Genomic DNA, 25,105 nt, shown 5'->3' on the forward strand with positions numbered 1-25,105 from the left:
TTAAAGAGTTTAATTCTTCACTTCTCAGACACAGGAAAATGTTGGTGACCTTATTTCTGTGGAGGTACTGTATCAGTATCCACCTAGGTTGTGTGAACCTAATGGAATATACTATATATACTGTCAGTATTACACATTCTCCAAACTGAACACACAATCTCTGTCCCAACACCAGTCAAAGCTTCATTTACAGTCTAAGGAAGTGTCACAGCAAGTTTCAGTCACCTGTACAGCAGCAACTATCAGAGCTGCTCATAAGTCTAGACCTCTGAACTTAAATCTGTCACTCTTGAAATTAAATGTTGTTCCTAAATGCCCAAAAATGGCCAAAAAAAAAAGGTTTAATCACATTTCATACAAAAAAAAAAAAAAAACAAAAAACACAAAGCCCCCACAGCTTTCTTTTTTTGATGATACTCATTACTAAAGGTCAATACTCTTTACTCTTTTGCTGTTGTTTGGTGGACTTCTAACTGAACAAAATTGAAGCCATTTTAGAGCAGCACAATAGTAAAAAGTTACACAGCACATAAAATCAAATACAGTGCGAGGGACAATGGCATTTTTAAAGCAAATGAAGCCTACTGAGGAGCAGCATCAGTAAATGTATGCCAATGTTACTAGGTCATGCATAGTCACAACTAGATGTACAACATACAGACAAAAAGATTGTAGGTAAAGATCAGTATTGTGCATTAATAAAGTCTGCTCTCAAATGCATGCTCCTACCTTCCTTTAAAATGAAAAGTAAAATAAAAAATAGAAGGAAGCACAGACCACAGCTAGAGATACAGCACCCTTCCTCTCTATTTTCTGCTTCATCACCTCCATGAACCTTACTTTTTCAAACGTATCTCAAGTGGACAATTCATTTAAATGGCATCCTGGGCAAACAGGTCTCTTTAACCCCTTGGTTTCAGGAATACATTATTAAGCTACATTGAATTAGCATGCTGAAGGCATTGCTGAAGATGTCAACCAGGCAAAGTAGTAATTAATTTGCAATAGTAGCTGTTATTCTGTAGCCATACAAACATTAATTTGGTGCCTCTCTCAACAACCTGCTTATAGTGTTAGAATACAACAGAACTAGTTTGCGTGGGACCGTTAACTCATGAATGAAGAAACAACCCTTAAGAGATCATTCATTTCACTATAAACTAAAGTCTATATACAAGTGTTGCAAATTAAGGACATGTAAAACCTCTATATGTTTCCATTCATCATAGCCATCTTTAGGTCAGGTGTAAATACCACTAACGATAACTTATCATTAAAAGTTCGACAGCATTTTCTCAAAGCTCTGTGTGCTGTCCCAGATGAACACGACAAGTTCCTATAATGGAATGTCCCATCTATTGCACCGGAGCAAAGCCAAGAGCACCACTGCTGTGTGGTTTCTCTGCAGGGCAGACAGTAATTGTGTTGCTTTGCACAGGTGTAACTGGCTACTCAGAAGTGCAGAGCAATTCAGAATCCATTATGTTGTGGGAAGCTTGTTTCAGGACTATTAGCTGAATGGCATGTACTCCTGCTTGGTTAAATTCTGAGTTAAACTCACATTTTATTCCCAGTGTGATCTCTTTCTACACATGAATGGCCCCAGCCTTAGATTAGTGATGTTTCAAAAATTCCCTTTTCAGTAGCAGGAAAAGATCGTAACAAAGCTGGAGTTCTGCTGATGCTTAAGCTAATGATACGGCATGGGGATTTATTTTGAAGCCCTGATCCCACAGCATAGTCAGATGAACTATTTTAGGAGTACCGGAAAGGAGCTCTACTGTCAAGCAGCACACATCACAGAACCAGGTTAGACAGCCATCACTGAGCAGTCAAACTAGCAGAGCTGAGGGGGACAGTAGACTTCTAATCCAGCTGTGCTGCTGGCAGAATGATTCAGCTGCCTGCCACTGCCAGGCAGCTGGGCGCATGGCAGAGCCATCGCAGGTTTGCCTGCAGGAGACTCTGCAGATGTATTCTCAAAGCTAAGAGTTATTCTGAAGTGTGATCTTTCACTCAAACCTAGCTTAAAGAGGGTATCCTGAGAGTACTGATTCAGAAGCAACTTGTACAATGAAGACAAGCCCTAAATAAAGATGGCCCATGCTGTCTTCCTGGTGTTTCTTTCTGTTATTTTAAGCATTTAGAGCCCGAAAGAGTATATTTGAACAAAGTAACTCCCACTTAAATCACTATATTTAAGGTTCCATCAGTGTTTAAATCATAAATCCCAGCTATAAAAACTTCGCTGCCTGCTGAGACTTAGTTTATAGTGGTGGGGTTTTTTTATAGTGTTTGTTGGAGCAAATGGCTGCCAACATTTTAGTCATTATTGGATTGACTCACCCATCACTAGAGGAAAGATTCTGATTTTAGAGGGTTTGTCCCTCTCTGTGGTCCCAAGTGAAGCTGGTGAAAGGTGAGGCAGGAGACATCCTGCAGGGTTTCTCCCAACTAGGAGAGTTTTTTGGACACTGTTCTAAAAGCTTTACAGCAAACTGCATTAACACTGTTTTTCATTAGAGGTGTGCAGTACTTCCCCATAAGATGATGGGTGGGCTTGAAATGCTTCATAGAACTTCACCAGTTTTTGTCACTTTGCAGTACTTCGTAAACACTTACAGAAAAAGTGTTGAACACAAAAGCAAGGCAGCTTCTATTACAAAGCGCTTCTACTATAAAGGAGCAAAGAAAAAGGACTTCACAATATATTCTAAGATGCTGGGAAAATTAGTCAGAGAATGACACCAGAAACTGTATCATGTTGTTTGGATTCATCTGGTTTTTTCCCGTACTAGCTACTTTAGGTTACCTGCTGTTCAGATAGTACTGGCCAAGTAGCACAACTAATGGAAGAGTTAGGTTTCGTTCACACGGTGGGAAGTGGGTGGGAGGCTACTTCAGTCTACTTGATTCATAACTGTATCATGATCTGTGAGGGCAGGTGGTGAATTGCTACTGGACTGCTTGTCAAATTATTTCATGGCAGTGTAGTTAATGAAGGAAAAGTAGCTGACACCAGGAAGACTTGAATGGTCCTTCATTTATTTCTGAAGGCAGAGGTAACAACTTCTGGACGTTTTTTAAGGGAATTGCACTGTCTCCTTTCTTCCAATTCCAATCTCTAGTTTTGTCTACCTTTTCAATTTAAAGTCTATCAGACTGATCACCTTTGGAAACACAATATCAGATTCTCACATTATCTTTCCCTTACCCTGCATTCAACAGAATATATAAAGAAGAGACAGAAATTTGACAATGCTTTGTGAAAGGCATTAGCCTGGACATGGCAAACTTTGTAAGGAATATTATCTGCTGACTTTCAAAAGGATGTCAGCATGTGTAGTATCCACGCTAGAAAAGTTATGCAGCAAAAAGCAAGAGGAAAAAGCAGTAAAATAAGCCTGCATGCCTATAAAGTGACATGCAGTCAGTGACATGCAGCACCTAGCAAGAAACACATACTTTCCAGAAGACTTGCATAAAGTGATGTCCTGACTAAAATCTATCAGCTGTAATTCTTGCACTTCAAATCCACATTCTTGATGTTTACATGGCTGAATCTCACCTACATTACAGAAAAAGTAATGCCTCTTTGAACTAAGCTTCAGTTACTATGAACCTTAATAAAAGAGTTTGTAAAAACATTTTAAGGCATCCCTTGTTATAGCAATAATGCTAGGTTCCTGACTGGTACCTTGTAGCAAGACTGAAGTTAGTACTGGTAGTCTAAAGTTAAAAATGGCCTGGCAGCCAGTGAGAGACACATAAGGCACTCCCTATACAGATTTTCACTTTTGTTTGCCTGAATGTCATCGTACTGAAAGCAGCAGGTTAATCAGTTCATTAGCTATTACCTTATTGTCTCAGCACTTGCTTATTAAACATTCTCAACATCTTCTGATCCACAATGTCAAATTACTAGCACCTAATGACATTTTTTTCCCACATCATTTAAAACCCTGTTAGGCTTAATTTTTGCCTAACACAGCTTGGGGTTTTCTTCCTCTTCCTTTTCAGGGTCATGCACTCAGCTCACTAAACTGTATTAAGGCTGAATTCTTATAGGATTAGTACTGAGAGAACAGGCTGGAGGGTGACTTAAGCACTCATAAAACGGCCAATTGACAAAATATTGATGCTATGCCCATACTTCAGGCAGCCATAGTGACAAGATTAATCTGAGCTCCTCAAAAATTATGGAGAGTAGTGAAAGGGCTGGATTTCTTCATTCCTGCCCATCATGCTGGTGCGTACCAGCGCCCTGTGTGGCCAACCTCCAGGAGAGGCCAGAGTAGCATGTGGTCCAGCTTCACCCACCTGGAGCCCATCTGAAAACACCATAGTGACCCCACATTCTTTATAACACTCAGTCAACATGGGAGACTACTGCAATTATTCTTTCCTTATATGCTAGACTTTTGTATTAATGGTGGCTCAAGGCTTCTTAGTGGTGCAGGCAAACTTGAATTTTGCTATCTCAGGGGTGAGGATAAAAATCAGTTACTTAAAAAAGCCAGCCTGATGCTTCTGCAAGGACACTGAAATGACAACTGCAGCTGCTTGCCAAGGACTACCTTTAGTCATCCATAGGTGGGGGCTGTGGCTGCAGCGAGTCTTGATCTTGAAGAACATCGCAGAGGGTGCAGAGTCAGGCTGCCCTGTAAGGGGTGCACATTCATTAGCCCTGAAGCCTAAGGTATCACCTACATTGTACCTGCCAAAAGGCAAGATTAATTAAAATGCAAATTTGGATGGAATTAAGGAATGTTTGGGTTTTTTGCATAGGAATAAAAAGCTACACGGAGAGTTGGCAATGTGAAACAGGGTTTTTAGGCAACATAAAGATGAAGAAAAAGGCAATGTACAGGAATTGTGACATGAAAGAGATTTGAATTCCTGATGCCTCTTCCCCGCCTGACTTCCCTTTCACCACAAAAGGAATAGGTTAGTGCAATTACCCTTCAATTCTCCAGTAGTCAGCAATACACCTTTTTATCATAGTAAAATATTTCTGACTCAGCTTACAGCACGTTTCCATTTATGCAGAAAATGCTATATAAACAGGCATTACCAATGCATAAATAATATTAATAATATTCCATGATCCAGCAGGTGAGGCTCAACATCAGGAACAGGCCACAGAATATTTCTGATTTCTTGAAAACAGATGCAAAAAGTGCAAAATTATTCAAAAAAAGTCAGAAGTCGAAAATACAGATTTTTACTGTTTCACTGCATTTTTCTCGAGACCACTTCAAACTTAAACACACATTTATCTTTGGTGTTCTGACTTTTGCCATATCGGTGAGATTTTTATACAAAAACAGAGCTCTGACATCTGTGACTTAATCTTGTAGTGGGTACAGCCTACTGCTAGGAAGCAACACTCCTTCAAAGTCACAGTAACTGTTGCAAACTGTTTAAACTGTTAAACAGAGTTTAAGATGATGCGTACTACACAGCCCAGTCAGCACAGTGTGCCAATTCGGCACGACTTGGCCTTGGGCTTGTGCCTGCCTTAGGCCAGCTCCCTTTACATCAGCTGCTAATTTGCCCTGATTCTGTTGGTGCTAAAAACCTCCTGAAAGTTGTTCTTCATCATTTTATAGTCAGCCACTCCATGCTGCCAGTGACATCAGTGAAAGTTGAAGGCATTTAGGACATCATCATTTCTTCTCTTCCATATTCCACTTCAAAGCCAAATTCAGCCCTGGGGCACCGTCACTGCTAGGATGATATATGACTCTGTGACTTGCCTTCCAATTCAGACTCCCTCTGGCTCTTTCAGACCTTTAGGGATAAGGTATTGCAGCTGTTCTCAGGATTTAGCTAAATATCTCCTGTAGCATTAAGGTGAGTTTTGCAGTTAAATTTCTGAAATCCAGCCTGAAAATGTCTTCCTTACTTTGTGTGCTTCTTGATCTTTGATTTAATTTCTTCTAGCTTTTTTTAATCAAAGAATTAAAATCTTAAGACAAACAAAAATGTGAATGGTTAATTAAAGTGAAATTTGAAAAGAAAACTTCTTTTCTGTTGAGCTCTTAGGTTTATTAGATTTGTGATGGATGGCATATGAATTGCTCTTCATACTCTCTACATGCTGAAGGTCTTTGAAATAGACAACTGCTCTGTAGAATTGCTCCTGACTGGGGAAAGTGGAGTTTTGTTGCTGGAGATAACACAACCTGGCACAGATTGCTGCCACTATCCATTTTTATTTTTTAAGAAGGCTGACTTTGGACTGTAAATTCAAAGAGGAGCAAGGCAATAAATGGCTATTCTGGGACTAACTGAAATACTTAGAGTTATATGGGAAACAGACAGTTTCCCTGTAGGGAGACCTCCTCCTCGCTCTCCCCCTAGCCCCCACTTTCATTTGTGCTACAGCGAGTAAAGTTTCTTGAAGTCCCCTGAATCTCTAGCCAGGAACAATGCAGAGCAAATCTCTGGCATATTTCCAACACAACCTGCTGTCCTAAGCACTTTCCATAATCTTGAAGGACAGAGTGGCAGTACCAATCCCAGATGCAATGACAGTTCCTTTGTTTCCCATTTAAGTTAAAAAAATCAGCCTCTTCACATCATGTGAATGGTGCAGCAGAGCTGAACAAGAACCTATGCTAGAATATACAGCTGAAAAAGAGAATGCAGCTGAAGACTATTTGTGAAAGAGTTGAATCATCCATGCAAAGTGTTCAGGCTAATGACTGTTGTATATATTGGCTCAATTTTATAAAAAATTTATACATATTTGTAGGAGAGGGCCACTGTAATCCAGTGAAGTCTCCTGCATGAGACAGGTGGGATTAAGGTCTGACTCTGCACTCTCATTCTGTTTATTTATTTTTCTTGTTTTGTTTTAGAACCATGACCTACATTCAGTGAGTCCTCTGTCTGGCCATATTTACTAGAACTATTTCTTGTACAAATTCAGGAGTGGGCCACACTTACTAGAAATAATGCTGGACAAACCAAACATTCCAGCTCAAGCTATGTCTCTTTAGCAGATAGTGCTCTGTGACAGCCAAGACCCCATCTTAGGGTCCCCCTCTTCAATTCTGTGCAGCTTCTCACCTTCAAAATATGAGCTTTCTTCATAGATGTTTACTTAATCAGAGTGTAATGTTTAAAATTCAAGATATGGAAGATTTATTTCAAAGCAATATCTGCTTTATGTCATCTTCCTTTGAAATGCATACATCCAGTCTGTCCTACAAATATACGTGTAATGCCATTTTCTTTATTACCTGGGCTGTGGACTAAAACAGCACCAGCAGCACTTAAAGCTAGCCAGCTATGCTGTACTGGGTCTAACTTTTTGGTATTACTCTTCTGGCATATGCTACTTAGTATTTGTAGAGCATATTCCTGTCTTAGCAGTTTGTAAGCGTGTCCCTTCCATCAGGAACATGTGAAATTGTTCAGACTATTTCTTATTTTGGTGGGTCTTTTTACTGAATCATTATAAATAGGATTAAATGAGTAGAAAATTAACAAATGCTTTTAAAAAAATTATTTTGTAAATCTTCCTTCTAACCTACAAGCATATTATTTTCAGCAAATTAAACACAAGGGAAATGGTGCCTAGCTACAAATAACAGTGCAACAGTGCCAAATGAATACTTTACAGTACTGCTACGAAACTATTACATAGCATTACAGATTTCAGCACTTCTATAAATATCCTTAGCAGTGCAGCCTTTGCATAGTTATACAGCTCAACATGTAGCAGCTTAGACTGCCACATCTGCTGACATTAGTTCCAGATGTTTGCATGTAGTAGCAAGGACAAGCAGAAGAGACAGGCTGAGGAACAGAGCAGCAGTAATGCAGAGTGTTACCACAAATGGAAACAAGCATCTGCTGTTGGGTGCAGAGAGGTCCTTGGATAAGGTATGCAGAGGCACAAGCTTTAGCCATGGTGAAGCCCACTATGGTGAGCTCCTGGTTTTATGCAATAGAAACTGCAACAGGATGGTTTGCGAGTCACTGGCAACACTGGTGAGAAACGGCATCCAGCAGCTGGGAGGAAGGGAATGGGAGAGGAGGAAAGGAAATCTCCTGGTGTGAGTGGTGGAAAGATGCCCTGAGCACTAGACTAGCTACGGTTCTGGTCTGTGTTTAACACTTGAGCCAGCACATATTTAATACGAGGTTTGCTCTGAGCTTACCCACAGTTCCAATTCAGACTTAGTGACTGTAGAGCTTGACCTATGTGTGAGTTTAAAAAAAAAGTGGGGATTTTCAGGTATGTGTTCTGCATGGGTATTGAAGCCTGGAGTTCACCTGTCCCGTGCACTGTTCGGATGCACAAGGAGAGAAACAAAACAGTGAGGAAGTAAACCTGAATACAGTAGACAAATATGCTTCTGCTTAAAGCTAAAGTTCTGTAAAAGTTTTAAAGATTTCTAGAGTTAAAATGCTAAAACATTACGAAAGCATGCTGTATTGCTGGGGTAGGAATAGGTACTCATTTTTGGCCTTTTGAATATCTTAATTTTTTCTTTAAAATAAAAATTAGAAAAATGTCATTTGAATTTTACCTGGGTTAAAGTTGAGTTTGGAATGTGAGATGAGGAGTCTGATTGCTTTGCTTAACTTAATTCAGGTGAAATTCTGAGAGGGGGTTGTTTGTTGGTTTGTGTTTTTTTTTTTTTAAATTGTGCTGTGTGCGCTCTATTTTGCAAGTCTGAAAAAAATCCAGTGGTTTCTCCACACCAACTAATCCTACTTGCTTTTGCAAGAAGCATTTGCTCTCTCCCCAACTATTTTATCTTACTTTAAAAGAAAGGTGGAGTTTGCTCAAAACATACCCAGGTCTTCCCAGATGGATGCAAATCTTACACAGCAGAAAAGCTGCTGGAGAAAGCATAGAAGAGCCATCTTAACTCTGGGCAGAGCATCTGCATGAGCAGCCTCCTTAAAACGTGGGAATGTACTTCTGTTCCATATATACTCTGACAGGGTCTGACAGTCGTGCTTGTCATTGACTGTAATAGGGCTTTGTCCTGGCAGTGGGCTTGAGATGTATTTTCACGCAGTTTCACAGAAAAGAAGCGGAGATTATAAATATGTCCAAGAGCCTCATGATGTACCATTTCTGTTACCATGGGGACATAATTGTAATAGCAGTCTTTTTTTTTTTTTTTCAGTACATCATTGTTAACAAGAGATTGTATTTATATTTGAACACATTCATCTTTGCAAAGACAAGCAGGGATCGGGCATATGCAATGAGTAGAGTACAGCATACCTAATAACATACTTCAGCACGTCTTGTGTGAAAAAAATATTCTTTCGAAGAGCAAGAGGGGGAGGTTGCAGTTTTTCAAGTTATCATCTTATGAATGCCCATGGTTCACTGTAGGTTTCACTCAGTTCAATTATTAAATATAGCATAGAGCTTAAAGTGCAGTTACATTTATTGCAACCATGCAAAGTAATAACCGTGTTCTGTTGCTTTATTTACAAATAATTCTTGATTCCATTGTATTCCATGGCAGACTCTCATTGAGAGGATTGAGCCCTGAATAAGTGTTAAATACTGGCTCTAGGTGCCGATTATCATTGCCAGTCTGACACAGATAGGCATCCCAGCTCCAAATGCATGCTGGGATCTGGGAACTACAAACCATTCCACAGGCTAAGAGGGAATAATACAGCCCCCGTAGCCCCACTCCTTAGACAGCATTAAAACAAGAGGGAATCAAGGCTTTTGAACTTGATTTATTTGCCTAGAGGTTAGCTGCAAAACACGGAAGTTGAAAGGTCAGGTTGTTACCCCTGGATGTACCAGTAATGCCAGGACAGCATTGTATCAAGGGATTTGACTCTAATTTTATTCTTGCTAATCAACTTTAAGTCATGTTCAACTTTTTATTAAGGCTTTCTCCTCAAAATGTTCATAAGTCATATGGAAATGCTGCTATAGCATATATAGTTAGCAAACTGATGTGAAGGAAAGCAGGCGATTTCTTCAAGGAGAGAAGAGAAAGTTATGGGAGAACAAGGAGCTGAACACAAAGCTGTGTCTTCCTCTCCCTTTGTGTGATCAGAGCACACAGCTCCAGCACTAGCCTGCTGCTGGCATTCTTCTATCCTATTCTCATGAATAACTGCAACCAAAATTTCCACACCTGACCAGAGCACGTTGTCCATGTTTTAGCATCCATTCGCATGCTGAAACTGCAGAACCTTTGAGGAACACCAGAGCCATAGAGATAGAGGCATCTGACTAGGACACAGTCACAAGGAATGGCTCTGTCCACTACAAATGGAAATAGTTAAAGCCAGCTTCAGAGGACCAGTTAGCAAAGTGCCATTACTCATCCCCGTTTCTCTAACTATACGATCTTATCTCCATCTTTCCAAGTGTAGGCAAATTAAGCAAGAAGGAATAGCTCCAAAATGCCTGTGATATGTAACATAACCCATTATCCTTGATGTCTTGGGGTCTCTGTTCAATCTAGGATACCGCACAGACATCACCACTGCAATTAAAAAATTCCCTAGAGAAGGTTTTAGTACAAAATACATTGCTTAACCTGCTGAACGTCTCTGCAGCTCTGGACTCAAAAGTATTACAAAGACACCTTAATAACTCCGGAAGAGAGGAGAGGGTGAATCAGCATTACAGAAATTCTAGTTATTCCTCACCCTATATCCTCTGAGGGACAGGTTTGACAGTCCTCTTTTAAAGAGTCTTAATTTTCAAATTTTCCTAAAAATCCGTATGGTCTCCACTTCTCTTTAATGCCTGTAAAGAATCACTGATGAAGAAACTGACAAAGGAGTATATTGATGAAAATCAACTGTGTGTCTGCCTCTTAACAAAAGCAAGAAGTCTCATGACTGAAATGTCAGAACACCTACACAGTCCTTCAGGCTGCTGTTTTCTGCAACACAAAAGAGCAAACTCTCTCCTGTGAAAAGAACGTTTTTGTCTGCATGGAGTCAGAGAGGGAGTGAGCACTCCAAAATCCATAAAAATGCTTATTTGAATTTCTTGAGCTCAGTGAGTGGTTTAGTCAAACTTACCAGTGCGCATTATTTTTTCTGTCTTCATTCTTGCGTCTAGTAGCATTGGTGGTAGTAGGTAAAAGGCCTGTTTCTTTCCTCTCAAATACTTAACCGACACAACTCTGCAGTTATTGAGAGTAATTATGGGGATGCCAACCACAGAAATATGTTAATACTCACAGCTGAACACAGAAAACAAGCCAATGAAAGTCCGAAGTAGTAGCGCTGTATAATTAAACATGTGCGTGGGTCCACCAACTCTGCACACGGTTATTGATTGTTCCCTTCAGGCTACTCCATTATAAGGATCATATAAGCAATACGGAGGCGTGATTATAGGCCATGCAAATATGGCTTCACATCACTACCAGAGGATTTTGGAGACATGAACTGGATAAATATCATATTCTTATGTTGCTCCCAATGAGCAGCAGCATGGCTTCCTGCCATGCTCTTAGCACTTCCCAGTTAGCTGTTGTTGAAGCCAGTGTTAACAGCCTTTCCTTTTTACAAATCAAATTCTAGTTTCAGATAACAGGCATGAACATGCAAGCATAAGTGAAGGTTAAACCCGAATATACATTTACTTCAGGCTTCTTCTGGTTATTCTTGGAAAATAATTATTTTAATTTTGAATAAATTAAAAATTCAAGATAAATTAGTTAACACGTTAAAAATATAATGTTAATAATAACGTTAATAATGTAAATCATTAAAACTCTAGGTGAATTTTAAAAGATTTTGTTCCCTATATAAGCACTTGTTCATATATGCTCTCTGCTGCCAACCCATTGTGAGATCGTCTTCCCCCCCCCCCCCCTTTTTTTTTCTTTCCTTTTTTGTAACTCAGAGATATATTTAGATTGGGAACAGTTGGATTATTTCGTACTCTGTTCAGGCAAACATGGTGAGGAGTTCAGGAGAAACTGAAGAATTCACATCTGTATCATCTAAATTTGAAGTAATTAACATTTGAATGTTTCTATATTAATACGCGGTTCATAGATAGAAAAGTATTTGCTTGCAATCCATTGACAATGCTTTGTTCAACCACTGTCAGCACTATTAGATTTGTAAATTACTGAAAACCTTTTATAGTGTGTGCTTTTCAGAGAGAAAAGCAGGCACTGTATCTGCACAGGTCTGAGAATACAGCCCTAAAATGAAACAGAGAACAGAAACAGAAGACCACCTACTCGATTGCTCCAAGACCCTATCAGGACTACCATTTAAAAATGTTAGACCATGACTGGTAATCTAATCTAGTCCTCAAGCTCCTCTGGTAACACAGGTGCTCCCAAGGATGGTGTCAGAGGTTAGGTACATTGCTTTAGCAGCACCTCCTGCCTTCCCTTGCCATCATGGCCAAAACTGCTGCAGCACCTTCCCCGTCAACTTGTGGACCCACGCAGACCACATTACAGGAGCAGGGCAGAGGCCGTGATGGTTAGGTGTGGGTTGGTTTTCCCCGGATAATTCATCCAGCCCACAGCATCTTCCCACAGCACTTTCAGCAGCCTTCCCAAAAAAGAAATGGGTCCAGCAGGGACAGCCACCTGCACTTGAACTCCTTCCCCAGTGCGCGTTGACACTGCAGTCAGAGGCAAATCAAATCCAGGGAGAGCCAAGATAACTCCCATCTTTGTGTGCACAGTAAAACAGGTTTTCCCAAGAAGCACCAGATTTACAGAGCATGTCATTAGTCTGTGTGTGCACAAAAACCGCAGCAGACCAGCAGAGAGACTAGACTGCACACACAGAGTGTGTCGGCTCGGACTGAACCTGTAGATCTCCCAGGAGCCCGGGAATAGGGAAGTAATTTAACAGGCAAAGAAGGTTTGAAAACGCTGATCTAATACTTGTACTTTATGGAGCCAGATTCTCAGCCAATGCAGATCAGTGTAGTTCCGCTATCCAAGGACAAGAACATTGCTAAAGATAAATATGGGGCTTTCAAACATTTCATACAAATTTCCACAGACTGTAACAAGGTGATCCATATGGGTCAAAACAAAGGATACAAACTTATGTATTAAGTAGTGACATGATGTATTGTCTAGATCTTGAATAGGACAGAAATACTGTCATTTTAACTGTATAGACTCTGTTAAAAAAAAAATAAAAAAGAGAAACAACTCTGAGTATTACAGGGACTATATTCATTTCAGTCCCCAAACTTCTGTGAATTAAAAGCTTTGTATAAGAACAAGTATTAGCTAGCCACACCTGACTCCCAGAAATTATGTCTTGTGCTGTAATTTTGTTTTATTAGCTGATTACTGAGAACTAGTAATAATTACTAGATGATGTGACTTTGCAAATTCTGTTGTTCTTGTAAGAGGTCCTGTGTAAAATGTGAAAGCTTTATATTCTGGTCCCTGCGCTCTACAGCAATCCATCACAACAGAATCTGTTTTCTAGGACCTTAACCATACTTTTCACAGGAAGGATGCAAACCTTCTTCATCACAAGTGGCATACCAGTAGATGTCTACTCACTTTTTAAGTTAATGGGGCATCCACACCAATGTAGTTAGAAAACGAAGAACTGAAGTACTGAGCTTCTATGATTCGTGCTGATTATTTATATCGTAAAGGATGAGGAAAATGTTAGAGAAACTGCTTTGCTTTACTCATATTAAAAAACAAACAGAAAAACCCCAACTGATTTGTATTACAATTCCAAAGACCTCTCCTGTGGAACCAGAAAGCAGAACAGAAATTCTGATTTTCATATAGAAGGAACATCTCTATGCCCTCCAGTTAACTATTGTCAAGAGGTTTTTTTATAGCCTTTAGTCAGTCCTTTATTCCTTCCTGCAAAATGCCTTAAATTAGTGTAAATTCATTGCTTCCCATTCCATCCTACAGAATATAGACTGTGTTTAAAATATCTTTCCAGATCTAACACTGCTTGAGAAGACTAGGTAAAAGAAAGATGCTGAAGGAAAAAATAGTCAAAAAAGCCAGAAGATATTTAGAAGCACAGGAAAAATGGACAAATATCACAGAAAAAAGGTTGCAGTTTCTCTTAGTGTACCAGTATCTCACCTCAGTAGGGTAGGGAGCAGTGTTGTCTGCTTGTTTAAACAGATAAATTATCAGAATATTTTAGACTGTTATTTGAAAACTTCTGTTCTTCATATTTCATGGGGAAGCAGAATACTCTGTTTTCTGTTATAATCCAGTAATTTTCATAGGTATTAAACTAACCAAAAATATCGCAAAGCATATCCCAGCACTGTTCCAGTTTTCTAAACTCTCAGAATTAAATCATGGTAGAATGGAAATGGTTGCAATATGAAAGTGCAAATAGTTTCTCCCTTTAGCATGGAAAGAATAAAGATCAAGCAGCAAAGTGAGAGGAGAATAAAGCTTGGAGAGACTTTTTCTAATGTACACAAATGAATGCTAAAGATTAAAAGAATAATGCAGATTTGATGAGCTTCTGCCACAACCGTTGTTTGCAAAGAGGCTGCTGAGGTTTGATAAACAGCTTAGGAACTTTAGCACCATTTCTCAACAAGCCTCTTGATTTGGTTGTTTTATTCATCTTTCCAGATTAATTTATTTTTTTTTTAATTTTTTTTAGGGGAGATATTTGTTTTATAGTCTGTTTCTTTACAGAAGCCGTTTGGCTTCTTTGAATGACAGCATCATTTTCTTTTTAAAATTTCAAGGTATTTCACATTACTATCTTGCCCAGTGTGTCCGGGGTATTTGATTGCAAATACTGAGTTGCAGATTCTTATGCAGAGGCTTTGCTAAGCACTGTATGTAAGTCATTGAAGTCAACTGTATCACTTACACTGTGTAAAATGAAACAAGGACGAAAGCCCTTGAATATATAAATCTAAGTCGTACAAGTAACCAAGGGCAATGTAGGATGAGCAAACTTTGACTGAGTTCAGATAAACATAAGAAAGTTTGCATGCTTTCATTTTTCCTTTGGTCTGCACAAGTGAATTGAACAGCCTAAAGGAACAGGATTTCTCTTGAGATTCTGCTGCTGCTCACTACATACAAACAACTATTCAGCACTTTTTTTTCCCCCTAACTAGAAAGTAAAAAAAGAAACAGGAGAAACTGGAAAAGAAGTGAAAACTGTCGTGTAGTAAATGATTTAATTAGCTAGTAAATGTCTGGAGGAGCCACGAAAGATTCCTGACTAAATGGTGTTATGCAACATAAGAACTTGAATATTCATGCAGATAACTAAATTCAACTTTCTTAAATAAATTATTAAGTGTTGATTCTTCTGCTAGTAAAAAAAAGTAAATTATGATCAGAGTTGATCAAAATGGACAGATTCATACCCACCAAAATGTTTGTTACCATAAGTCTTGCTACAGAAGTCACAAGCTAAGATAGTATTGATCCAGCATTCTCCCAAGTTTAGCAACTTGGCTCAGATAGAGATGGAACTAGCTTGGTTTTTTGCTAAATATATGACAGATTTTAAGTGAAGAAAAATCATGGGTAGAGGTTTGTGAGCAGTTTAAGCTAATCTAAATCCAAAGTAAGTACAGGTCATCTAGAAAACTTGACTACTCAAAAAAATTGACACAGCTAACTGCTCAGTCCCAGAGGCACTGGCGCAAGCCAAAGGGGTAGGAAAATGAGGCCAGAAGTTAGTGGGATCATCTCTTTCAGCAGCAGAGTGCCGAGATCAGCTTAGGACACTCACAAAATGGTGCCCTGAGTTCCACATAGAAAGTTGGTATAAATTCTAGATTCAAACCAGAAAGCCCCAGAACCCAGTAATGTTTTCAACAGCTGCAGAATAAAATTGCTGAAATTCCTTAGAAAAATCTAAGAGAGCATATTAATGAAAATTAATATCAGAAAACCATTGGTCTGATCCCAATGCAATAATTCTCCTAGTCTTAAGTTTAGCATTTTTATGATAAAGTTGTATTTAACATTGTCTTGTATGCTTCAACAGTTATGAATGCTTCAACAGTTATGATATGAATGATTCTGATGTTCAAAGAATCTAGTCTATCAAAATATGATGAGTTTGTAAATGTTTTGGAACAAAGATGATATTTTCAGCTGTGTTTACGTATGATCTAGTACAGGGAGAGTCTGGACTGTGACTACAATAGTTGACGGAATGATAAAAATAATACAAATATCTGCCCTCATACAGAGGCAGTACTGACATGCCTTTGGTTCCAGTTAAGAAAGCACTTAGGCATCAGATTAAACTCATTCAATACAACCAAAACCTCCAGCAGATGGATTATTTCCAGTACATGCAAATATTTCTTAAAATATAGCACTCAAAATTTCACATAATTTAGGCTTTGAAAAAAACATGCATCAAATTGGTCAAACCAGTCAGTCCTTTTACTCTACTTTTACAACAAGACAACATTAAATTCTAATTTTGCCCTCAGTATTCTCTGAACTCCTCCCAAACTTATGTCATCTGCAAATGTAATAAAAATATTACTTATTCTATCTTCCAGGTGAAATGAAATTAAAACACTGACTCAACATAGGTTCCTGGCGAATCTCGCCACATAACTAAATCTCACCACTGTCAACTACTCTTAAGATTTTCTAATCAGTTCTGCCATGTGGGTTTACCAAGGCCTTATTCTCTAGTTTTCTGCTAAGAACATTATTCAGAAAGGCTTTATTAAAGTCAAAATACATACCTTGCTGCAAATAATCAAGAAATCTGGTACATTTTGCCAAAAATATCTTCATGCTGCGTACCCAATTTTGTTGAAGAAGGAAAGGTGCATCATTTTTCTAGAAGTGTATTTTAGTTTTGTTCCCAAGTTGGAACATGGGAAGTTCTGCTTATATGTTAGGAAAAGAAGTCTACCATGATGATAGTTGAATACTGAAACAAGTTGCCCAGGGAGGTTGTGGAATCTCTGTGGAAGTGTTCAGTACTTGACTGGACGCAGTCCTGGGTAACGTGATCTATTTAGACATATCTGGAGCAGGGGGGTGGACTAGATGACCTCTGGAGGCCCCTTCCAAACTAAAATAAGACTGTAGGATTCTTCTACTCGTTTAGACAGCAGTAAAAATTGATATTGAACTATCACTGTATATATCAATGTATTCCAGTTCTTCATGTCTGAGTTTCTAAGCAGTAATTTTCAGCATAAATGTATGATCATTTTGCATAAATTTCTAAGGTTTCATATTCTGATTTTTAGGGATGGAATTCCCTCAGATACGTTTCTTTTAATTGTGTTAACTTACAGTAGATACAAAAATGTCTATTGTAAAAATGTCAGGCTAGGCACAAAATTCATACCTTCGTGATCACTATATTTGTTCTTCTATGCCATTCACTATTCTGCATGAGATGTAGCAGAGTAGGAACAGCACTGCTGCTGTGTCTATTCCTAGTGTTTGTTCTAAACCAATAGGTAGTGGCTGAATATTCTCCTCTGATGCTATTATTGGGATGGATGTTACAAGAGAAAATAAGGATGTTAGAAGGTATTTGCCTCCATTAGGGTTTAAAAAAGTGGTGGCTGTAATTTTATCCAGTGTGGAAATTACATCAGTGTATTTCAAGAATCTGTTTCTCAAAAATGCATATGCTGGAAGTTTTTCCTAAGCGTAAGTTAGGTTCATACTCCATGCGAACACTGAAATACTAGACAGGCAGAGGCCAAAGACTAGCTTTTTGTTCAGGTAGTGGGATATCCATGAGGTGAGATGTAGAGAAAAATTAGCTTCTCTACTTCATGTTCCTTATTTTTTTGACATTGTACTGAAGCTATGACCTTGATCAACTATGACCATCAATTAACCCTTCTTCCTCTCCTGCCACTAAGGTATGCAGATACCCTTAGTGTTTAAGATTTTCTTTCTGTGCTTATTCTTAAGTTTTGCTTAGTTTTCTGAAGTCAGATATTTCCAAACATTCTTTGATTCAGATCCAAAGAGATGTTTATTATCAGGCTTTGTTCAATATACATTGCTTTCCTGCAAGGAGTTTTGAAACAAGATTTCAGCAAATCAGAGAGGAAGTAGGTTATGTTTCATTTCTTTCGACAAATTGCTTGGCATTTCTCATTTCAAGAAAATTGAAACAAATAATTATGAAAAGCAAAAGAAACATCTTATTCCATCTTCTGATATTCTAATAACTCAAATGTCCTTGAAGAGCACTTCTGGCCAGTTAGCTGTTTCCACTTTGTTTTCACTTCAGGATGTTATAATTGCAAGATTGTTTGCAAAGGTTTAAGAGCAGTGTTTTTTCTATTAAGGAATACAGGAATAAAGCAAACTGAAAGATACCTAGGATCTCTCTCTTGAATGTTCTTATTAACTTGACACAGAAGCTTTTTTTAAACCTGCTCCTTTCAAACCTCCTTCTTTCCATTTTGCCCCCCATCCTCTTTCACCTAAATTCTACCTTTCTTCCAAACTCCTTTGCTGTCTTTCAGGTCTACCATGCATTCCCTCTTCTCTAAGCACTCCTCCAGTTTCCTAGCTCTCCTCTTCATTCATGTGTCCGTAACCTGCATTTTTCTCATGCTGCCTCTGTTTTTGCTTCCCATTTAGCAACACTTTGTATAATTTACTATGCTGTCTTGCATTCTCACTAGACAGTTCATTAACTCTATTTTCTCGTGAACTAAGCTAAATTCAGGCAATCAGCACTTACAGGTCCCTCATTATGTAGTCCTGATGCTAGCATGCATATTAATATGCAATACCAATGAAAAAAAAAAAACACGTCTGCAAGCATAGGGTAGAAATAATTGCTAGTTTTAGAAGGAAAGGGTTAACCTAAACTAAAAATGTAAGGTAGGAAACATCCACTGTATTTGGAAAAGGTTTCATATACTGTCTCCCCTCTCCTATCAGCAAAGTCAGAGTGGAATGGAAGAGACTTCAAGTTAGGAATAGCAGCAGCCAGGGTCCAGCCTGGCTCAATCTGTTCTGGCAGGATTTCATGGATCTGCTCTGGATAGGTCTAACTCCCAGTACAGCTGGTATCAGCCGAGAAGCCATTAAAGTGAATATATTAACTCCAGGAAAGCATGATGGTGACATGTTTTGTTTCTAGCTTGTTAAACCAGTAATTGTTATTGCAAGTAGCTGTCATTCCCACCAGCATTTGCTTCTTGTTGACAATGAAGAAAACTCATTTGTTTTATAGTGTGAAGCTTAATTTACTTCATGGTTGGTTTCTATCTTTGCCTGTCAATCCCAGATTTCTGAGAAACAAATGCAGTCAGTTTTATAGCAAGCAGAATGAGCTGTAACTAAACTGCCAGCACAAAAACTATGGCTTCTTACTGATTTTGCAGGGTTTGTTTTTGAAAGGCACATAGGATCAAAAACTTCCTTTTGAATCATATTAGCCAAGACTGCCAGTCATTGACTATACCCAGACTGGCGAGTGATCTGTGGATATTTGCCCTTCAGTTTGTATGGTTTTTAATTCAACTTGACAACTCCAGAAGAAATTAATTCTGTGAAGTTGACTGCCTGCTGGCCTTTAGCCATTTGTGTCTCCAACAGCCAACTGTTCATACAGTAGTCAAGGACATGGTTATAGCCATGTTGGGAGTGTGGGGAAGAGACAGCCCCACTATTAACTCGTAGAAATGCGAAGGAAACCTTTATAGTGTAGATGCAATATAAGAAGGAAAAAAGTCCCATCTGCATTCAGCTTATTCTATTCAGGAAACGGTTTTGATGACATAAAGAAGGCTTCTGTAAGCTGTGTCTTCACTAGGAGGATTTGGCCATACAACAAACCCAGGGTGGTTAATACTTGAAAGCACATTAGCCTAGCATATTCAGGCCAAATGTGTCTACATAGAATGACACCAGAACCGCAGTTTCTGAAAGCTGGGGAAAAAACTGGTCTGTTCAGAGCCCCGTTTTATTTTGGATCAAAGTGCTTTCTCGAGCTCTCCTGTTCTGAAATAACTCTGAAATGAATTGTATGTAGTGTAGTGCTAACAGTAACAAAACCAACCAAACAACAAAAACCCTACAGCATCAGGGTTTTTATCCTGGTGATCAAAATAAAGCACTAGAGAAATGTTTCCTGAACACACAGTTGTACAAAAAGAATTGTAGAAAAATCCTTTGAAGGGGACTGTACTGTCCTGTACCAAAGCAAAAGCTCCTCCAGTAGCTGTGAGAAGGCACATACTGCAGCAGGAGATCATTTCCCAAATGGGAGCTACAGAAGGCGGCCTAGGGTAAACTAAGTCCATGGTTGGGAAGCGGTTTTATTGAAGCCTGGTTTAAGATTCAGTTGAGGCACGATGTATTATACCGAGTTCTGCAGAGATACGTTAAAATGTGGAGTTTTGCCCGGGTGCTCAGTTTGAACAGGCCTTGAACAGACTGGCTAAGCTTTTCTGAACATATTGGCCTATTACTACCAAAGATAAAAATCTACCTAAAACCAGAAATACAGAGAATGTAGAGCTATGACTGAAGACTCCAGCTAGTAGGAGCTGCTGTAGAAGCCACTAAGGGGCCTGATACACTGGAAAGAGGAGCTAGACCAAAGCTCCATCACACAGATGATACGAGGCCACGCGAACCGAGTGGTTGTTTCTGCCCTCCTCCACATTCCCTGCTGTACGTGGCAAGAGACCCGTGAAGGTTTGAGCCAGCGAGAATAACTGCAGCAGTAACCCAGATGGGGACCTTCAGGCATTCAGACCTCTGAAGCACTGCTGTCCCATGCTGCCCTTCATTCCCTTCACTTCAGCCTCTTACTTTCCTCTGACCCGCCCTGTCCTCATGACTCCCACTGCCCTTCGAATGCCTCTTTGTGTTACCTTGACACATTCTAAAGGAATCCAGTTAGAAGATGAGTCATGAAATAAATACATCCCTTAGTAACACAGTATCATTTATTCCTTTTGTGTTGTTCCTCGCTATTACGCTTCTTCTGTTGTCTCTGATTGTCTCTTGTTCAGCGCAAGGAGATCCCCTTTTTTCAAAATCTCTAAGCCCACCCATAATAAACATCATTAATAACAAAAGCACGCCCACATACAGTTAGTGGGATGTTAGTGTCATCTGCTGTATCAGCCCACTGGTACAGGCTTTTATCTCACATCAAAGTTTTAGTCTAATACCTGGCTGTCCTCTCCTAGCTCTCAGGTGGCCATGTAGTACAGCCAAAGTCTGCATCGAGTTCAATCTGCCAGCACCATTTGAAATTGTTGCACTCTGCACAACACATATTCTTCCCTCACCATCATTCAAAGAATTTATGACTCCATATAGCTTCTGTTCTGCTCATTGATATCACATACATTAAAACTCAACTGCTGTAGACAAGGATAGAACTGACATATTTTGCCTGTTGGCTTTAGTGGCGCTGACACTGAAACAGTTCACTGACTACAACTGCCTACTCTCACTTTAACAAATACTAAGTATCGCACTGGAACTACACATCCTAGTTTTCACCTTAGGTCTTATAAATCTAAAACTTGCAAAAAACGGCATAGAAACTATAAGCAGTTAAACCTGCAGAGTTCTCTGTGTGTGCGTGCTGACCTTCAGATAGTAAATGAACAGTGTCTGGATTTTGCCAATCGACAGCTTGTATGAGAACAGCAAGCAAGCCACTTGTCAAGAATAATCCCATCTTTCTTTTTTTTTTTTTTTAATCTTGTGTCTCAAACTTCAAGCATCTGAAGGAAAGATAATGGCATTTTGAGGTTAACTACTAATTTTAAGTAATTAACTTCTTTACCAGTGGCCATAGCTAGCTGAATTCAGTAAAAATGAATACTGTAAATCCACTTATATGTAGAGTTTGATCTCTGTGCCACTGTGACAGAGTGAAGCTTGAATTACTCGTATTTGAACCCAAAAGATCCTACAGTGCATTTTACAAGCCTGCCAAGGACCGCATGGGAGTATCTATTGATATAGCAAACAGCTGTGGTTGCAAATAGAGCAGCTAAAATTTAAGCTGCTAATAGAATGTAACAATCTTATCTAAATAAGAAATAATATAACTTGGATTTTGGCCAGGAGACCCCCTTCCTTCCCCCCACCCCCCCCAAAAATAAGATGCTCTTTAGGGACCACCAGAAATCAACAGCTTTAGTTTTGCATATCCCCCCTGCCAGACTACACTTCTTGTTGGTTCTAAGTACAGTTAAGGATTCAAAGTATGTAGCTTGAGCTTCACTTTAAATATTTCATACTAAGAAGTTTGGGAAATACAAACAAGAGATCTGAGGAAGAGGCAAACTTTACTTTTAAGTTTACTTCTTTAAAAAGGCAGTCAAAATTTGACATTGTGTCTGGAATTATTTGTGCTTTCCAATATCTTGCAGTCTTCTGCTATCACAAATCTCCATTCTAGGAGGGAAAACCCACCCTTTTAAAGAACCAGTTTCCTAGAAAGTTATAGACTCACCACGTCCATGATCTGCATGAGGCTGAGAGTGAAATGGACAGTGAGCGGCTGGGAATCATTTGCAACTGGTCGCTCCAGAGGGTTGTAATTTTTCAGCAGCTCCTTGTAAAGCTTCCTCTGGAACTCTCCTTGCAGGGTCTCTTTGAGCACAGGAATAAATAAATAATTAGGATTCTATATCAGAAAGTAAAGCTAGGACGTATGTTCTTTTCCTGCTATCAGATATTACGTATCTATTATTTTACCTGCTGCATTCCCAGAAAAAACGCCACTGTAATTCATATAGTTCAGTAGCTACTACAACAAAATCTTACCACAAATAGATCACTCTTTCTTTTCATCCCAGCCTGGAAGGGGGATTCCCTCTTTGATAATTTCTTGGCTGGCCAGGAATGATAAATTCTAAATGCTAATGATGCTTTGTCAACATGGGCACCCTTTGGTCCAGCAGCAAGAAGCGATGAGGAGGAAATACATCACCTGTATTTTGACACCTGTCCTGGCATAGCTATAACCAGAAAAGCAGAACACAGATACGACAGAGGGCATCAGCAAGACAATGGGAGAAAAATGGCCACAGGTTAGGCTGAATCCTGCTCTCAGACGGCTTCAGATTGAGAACTCTTGGGGGAAGTGGTCTCTGCTTTGTTCTCTGTTCACAGAGCTATGAATAAAGTGGGGGTACAGGGTTCCTGGCAGAGACGATAGGCACTACGTGATAATATTCAGGGATTTCTGTCCTTTTTGCACCTCAAATCCAGGGAGGGTCTTTATTCTGCCGTTTTCCTGTGGAGGGAGAGGGAGCAGGTTCGCACGGATGGAGCAGAGTCGACCAGGGGCAGAGGCAGTTGCAGAAGGAAGGGAAATCTGGGTCAGGGTAGGAACAGGTCTTCTGGATGCCGGCCCTCCCAGTCCCCACTCCAGATGGACTTTCCTCTTCCCTATTTTCTAGTCCTTAAGTCCGCCCCCCCCACCACCCCCCAAAAAAAAAGCGTCACCGTCTCTGCCCTGAAGCAGCCACCGTTTAACTCCTTGTTTGCTCCCCCATCCCCATTGCTCCGTCCACCTCCCACGTCCCTTCCCAGCAGCTCCCAGCGCTGGCAAGCCCACAGAGCGGCCCGGGACAGAAGACAGCCCCCAGCCGCAGCGGCAAGACGCGGGTAGAGGGCTGAAGGGGACGGCGAGGGGCCGTGGAGGATCCAGGGCAGCTGTCCCTGCCCTCCCGCCCGCCCCTGCCGCATCCCACCCCCCCCCCCCCCCCACCCCGCCGGCTCCCGGCGGCTGCCCGCGGAACCGGCGCTGCCCGGAGCCGGCCGCCCGCGGGAGCACGGCGCTCACTCACCGCGCACAAGACCCGCCGCCGCCAGCAGCCACACCGCCAGCTCCTGGAGGCCCATTCCGGGAGACCCAGCGCGGCGACGGAGGGGTGTGGGGGGGGGGGGGGCGACAGCAGCAGCAGCCGCTTCTCCCGCCGCCGAGCCCCGGCAGGGCTGCGGCGCGGGCCGAGCCGCGGATCCGGGCCGCTGGGAGCCGCCGGCGCCCCGCGGGGACCTCCGGGCGCTCGGCCCCTTCCTGCGCCCGCACCGGAGCTCGCCCTACGGCGCCGCCGGCTCAGGCGGCGAGGAGGAGTGCCGACGGCCCGCCTCCGCGCCCTGCCTCTCCGCCTGATGGATTTCCCCTCCCTTCCCTAATCCTGGAGCGTCCCCGGGCCGGAGGGGAGGGAGCGGAGCCGCTCGCAGGCGCCTACCGCAGCCGGGGCGACGCGGCGCGCTGGGCCGAGCGGCACCGGCGTTATAGAGACGGGAGCGGGGGCAGCCCCCTCCCCTGGGGGGCAGCCCCCTCCCCTGCTGGGCAGCCGCGCCCGCCCGCGGCCCTCCCCGCTCCCGCCGGGCCTGTCCCCGAGCCCTGCCAGCTGACGGCCCCCCCCCCCCGCGGCGGCCTGGGCTGCGGCGGGCCGCGGGGTGCCGGCCCTCCTTCCCTCCCCCCGTCCGCCCGCCCGACGGAGTCGCGAAGAGCCAAGGCTGTTCCGGGCGGGGCTGGGAGGCAGCCCTGCCCGCCCGCCCCCCGCTCCCCCGCAGGGCAGCCGGCGTGCCCGGGCGCGGCGGGGAGACGCCCTGCCCGCGCCAGCCGAAAAGCCGGAGGGCGTCAGGTCCCTGAGGGCCTGGGAGCTGCCCCCCGGCTCCCCTCCCCTCCCCAGCCCGGGTGCCCGGTCCTTCACCTTTGCCCTCGGCAGCGGCTGCCGCTGTGAAAGGCACGAATTAGCCCCCAGGGCAGCGATGGCCGCTGCCTGGGGCAAGCCGGGCAGCGGGAGGGGAAGGCAGCCAGGGCGGGGGTCCAGGGCAGGGCCGGTCCTTGCTGGCCTTAGCCAGGAATCTGGCTGCGGGCACCTTTTGGGGAGGAGGAGGGAGATGGGCAAAATGGTGCTGTTGCACACCTGGCTGTTAAATCCCCAGCAGAGATGCAGGGCTGGGGGCTGAGGTGCTGGATGTTTTTGTCTAGGCATGGGAAAACCAACCGTGGCTGAGGGGCGTTGTGTTTAGCACTTGACAAACACACGACAGTAAAATGGTGCCTGAGCTCCTGCCCGGTGTAGGTATAATGCACCACAGTTGGAAAGCGGGCTTAGAAGATTCAATGCATTTTGTTAATTGTCGGGTTCCCATTCGCAACTTTAAGCATGTCTTTG

The 25,105-nt window shown here is 41.7% G+C and overlaps 1 protein-coding gene across 1 annotated transcript in view; it reads right to left on the reverse strand.

The window, feature by feature from the left end:
* The window catches only part of CHRFAM7A (CHRNA7 (exons 5-10) and FAM7A (exons A-E) fusion), a 46,048-nt gene extending 21,798 nt beyond the window's left edge, over positions 1-24,250 (reverse strand). Inside the window, exons 1-2 of the mRNA XM_049813007.1 lie at positions 23,762-24,250; positions 22,420-22,559 (exon numbers count right to left, since the gene is read on the reverse strand). Coding sequence (XP_049668964.1) covers positions 22,420-22,559; positions 23,762-23,816 — 195 coding nt within the window. The 5' untranslated portion in view covers positions 23,817-24,250. The remainder of the gene's footprint in view (positions 1-22,419; positions 22,560-23,761) is intronic.
* Positions 24,251-25,105: the final 855 nt, after the last annotated feature.

Source organism: Accipiter gentilis, chromosome 10 (genome assembly GCF_929443795.1).
Source record: "Accipiter gentilis chromosome 10, bAccGen1.1, whole genome shotgun sequence".
NCBI lineage: Eukaryota > Metazoa > Chordata > Aves > Accipitriformes > Accipitridae > Astur > Astur gentilis.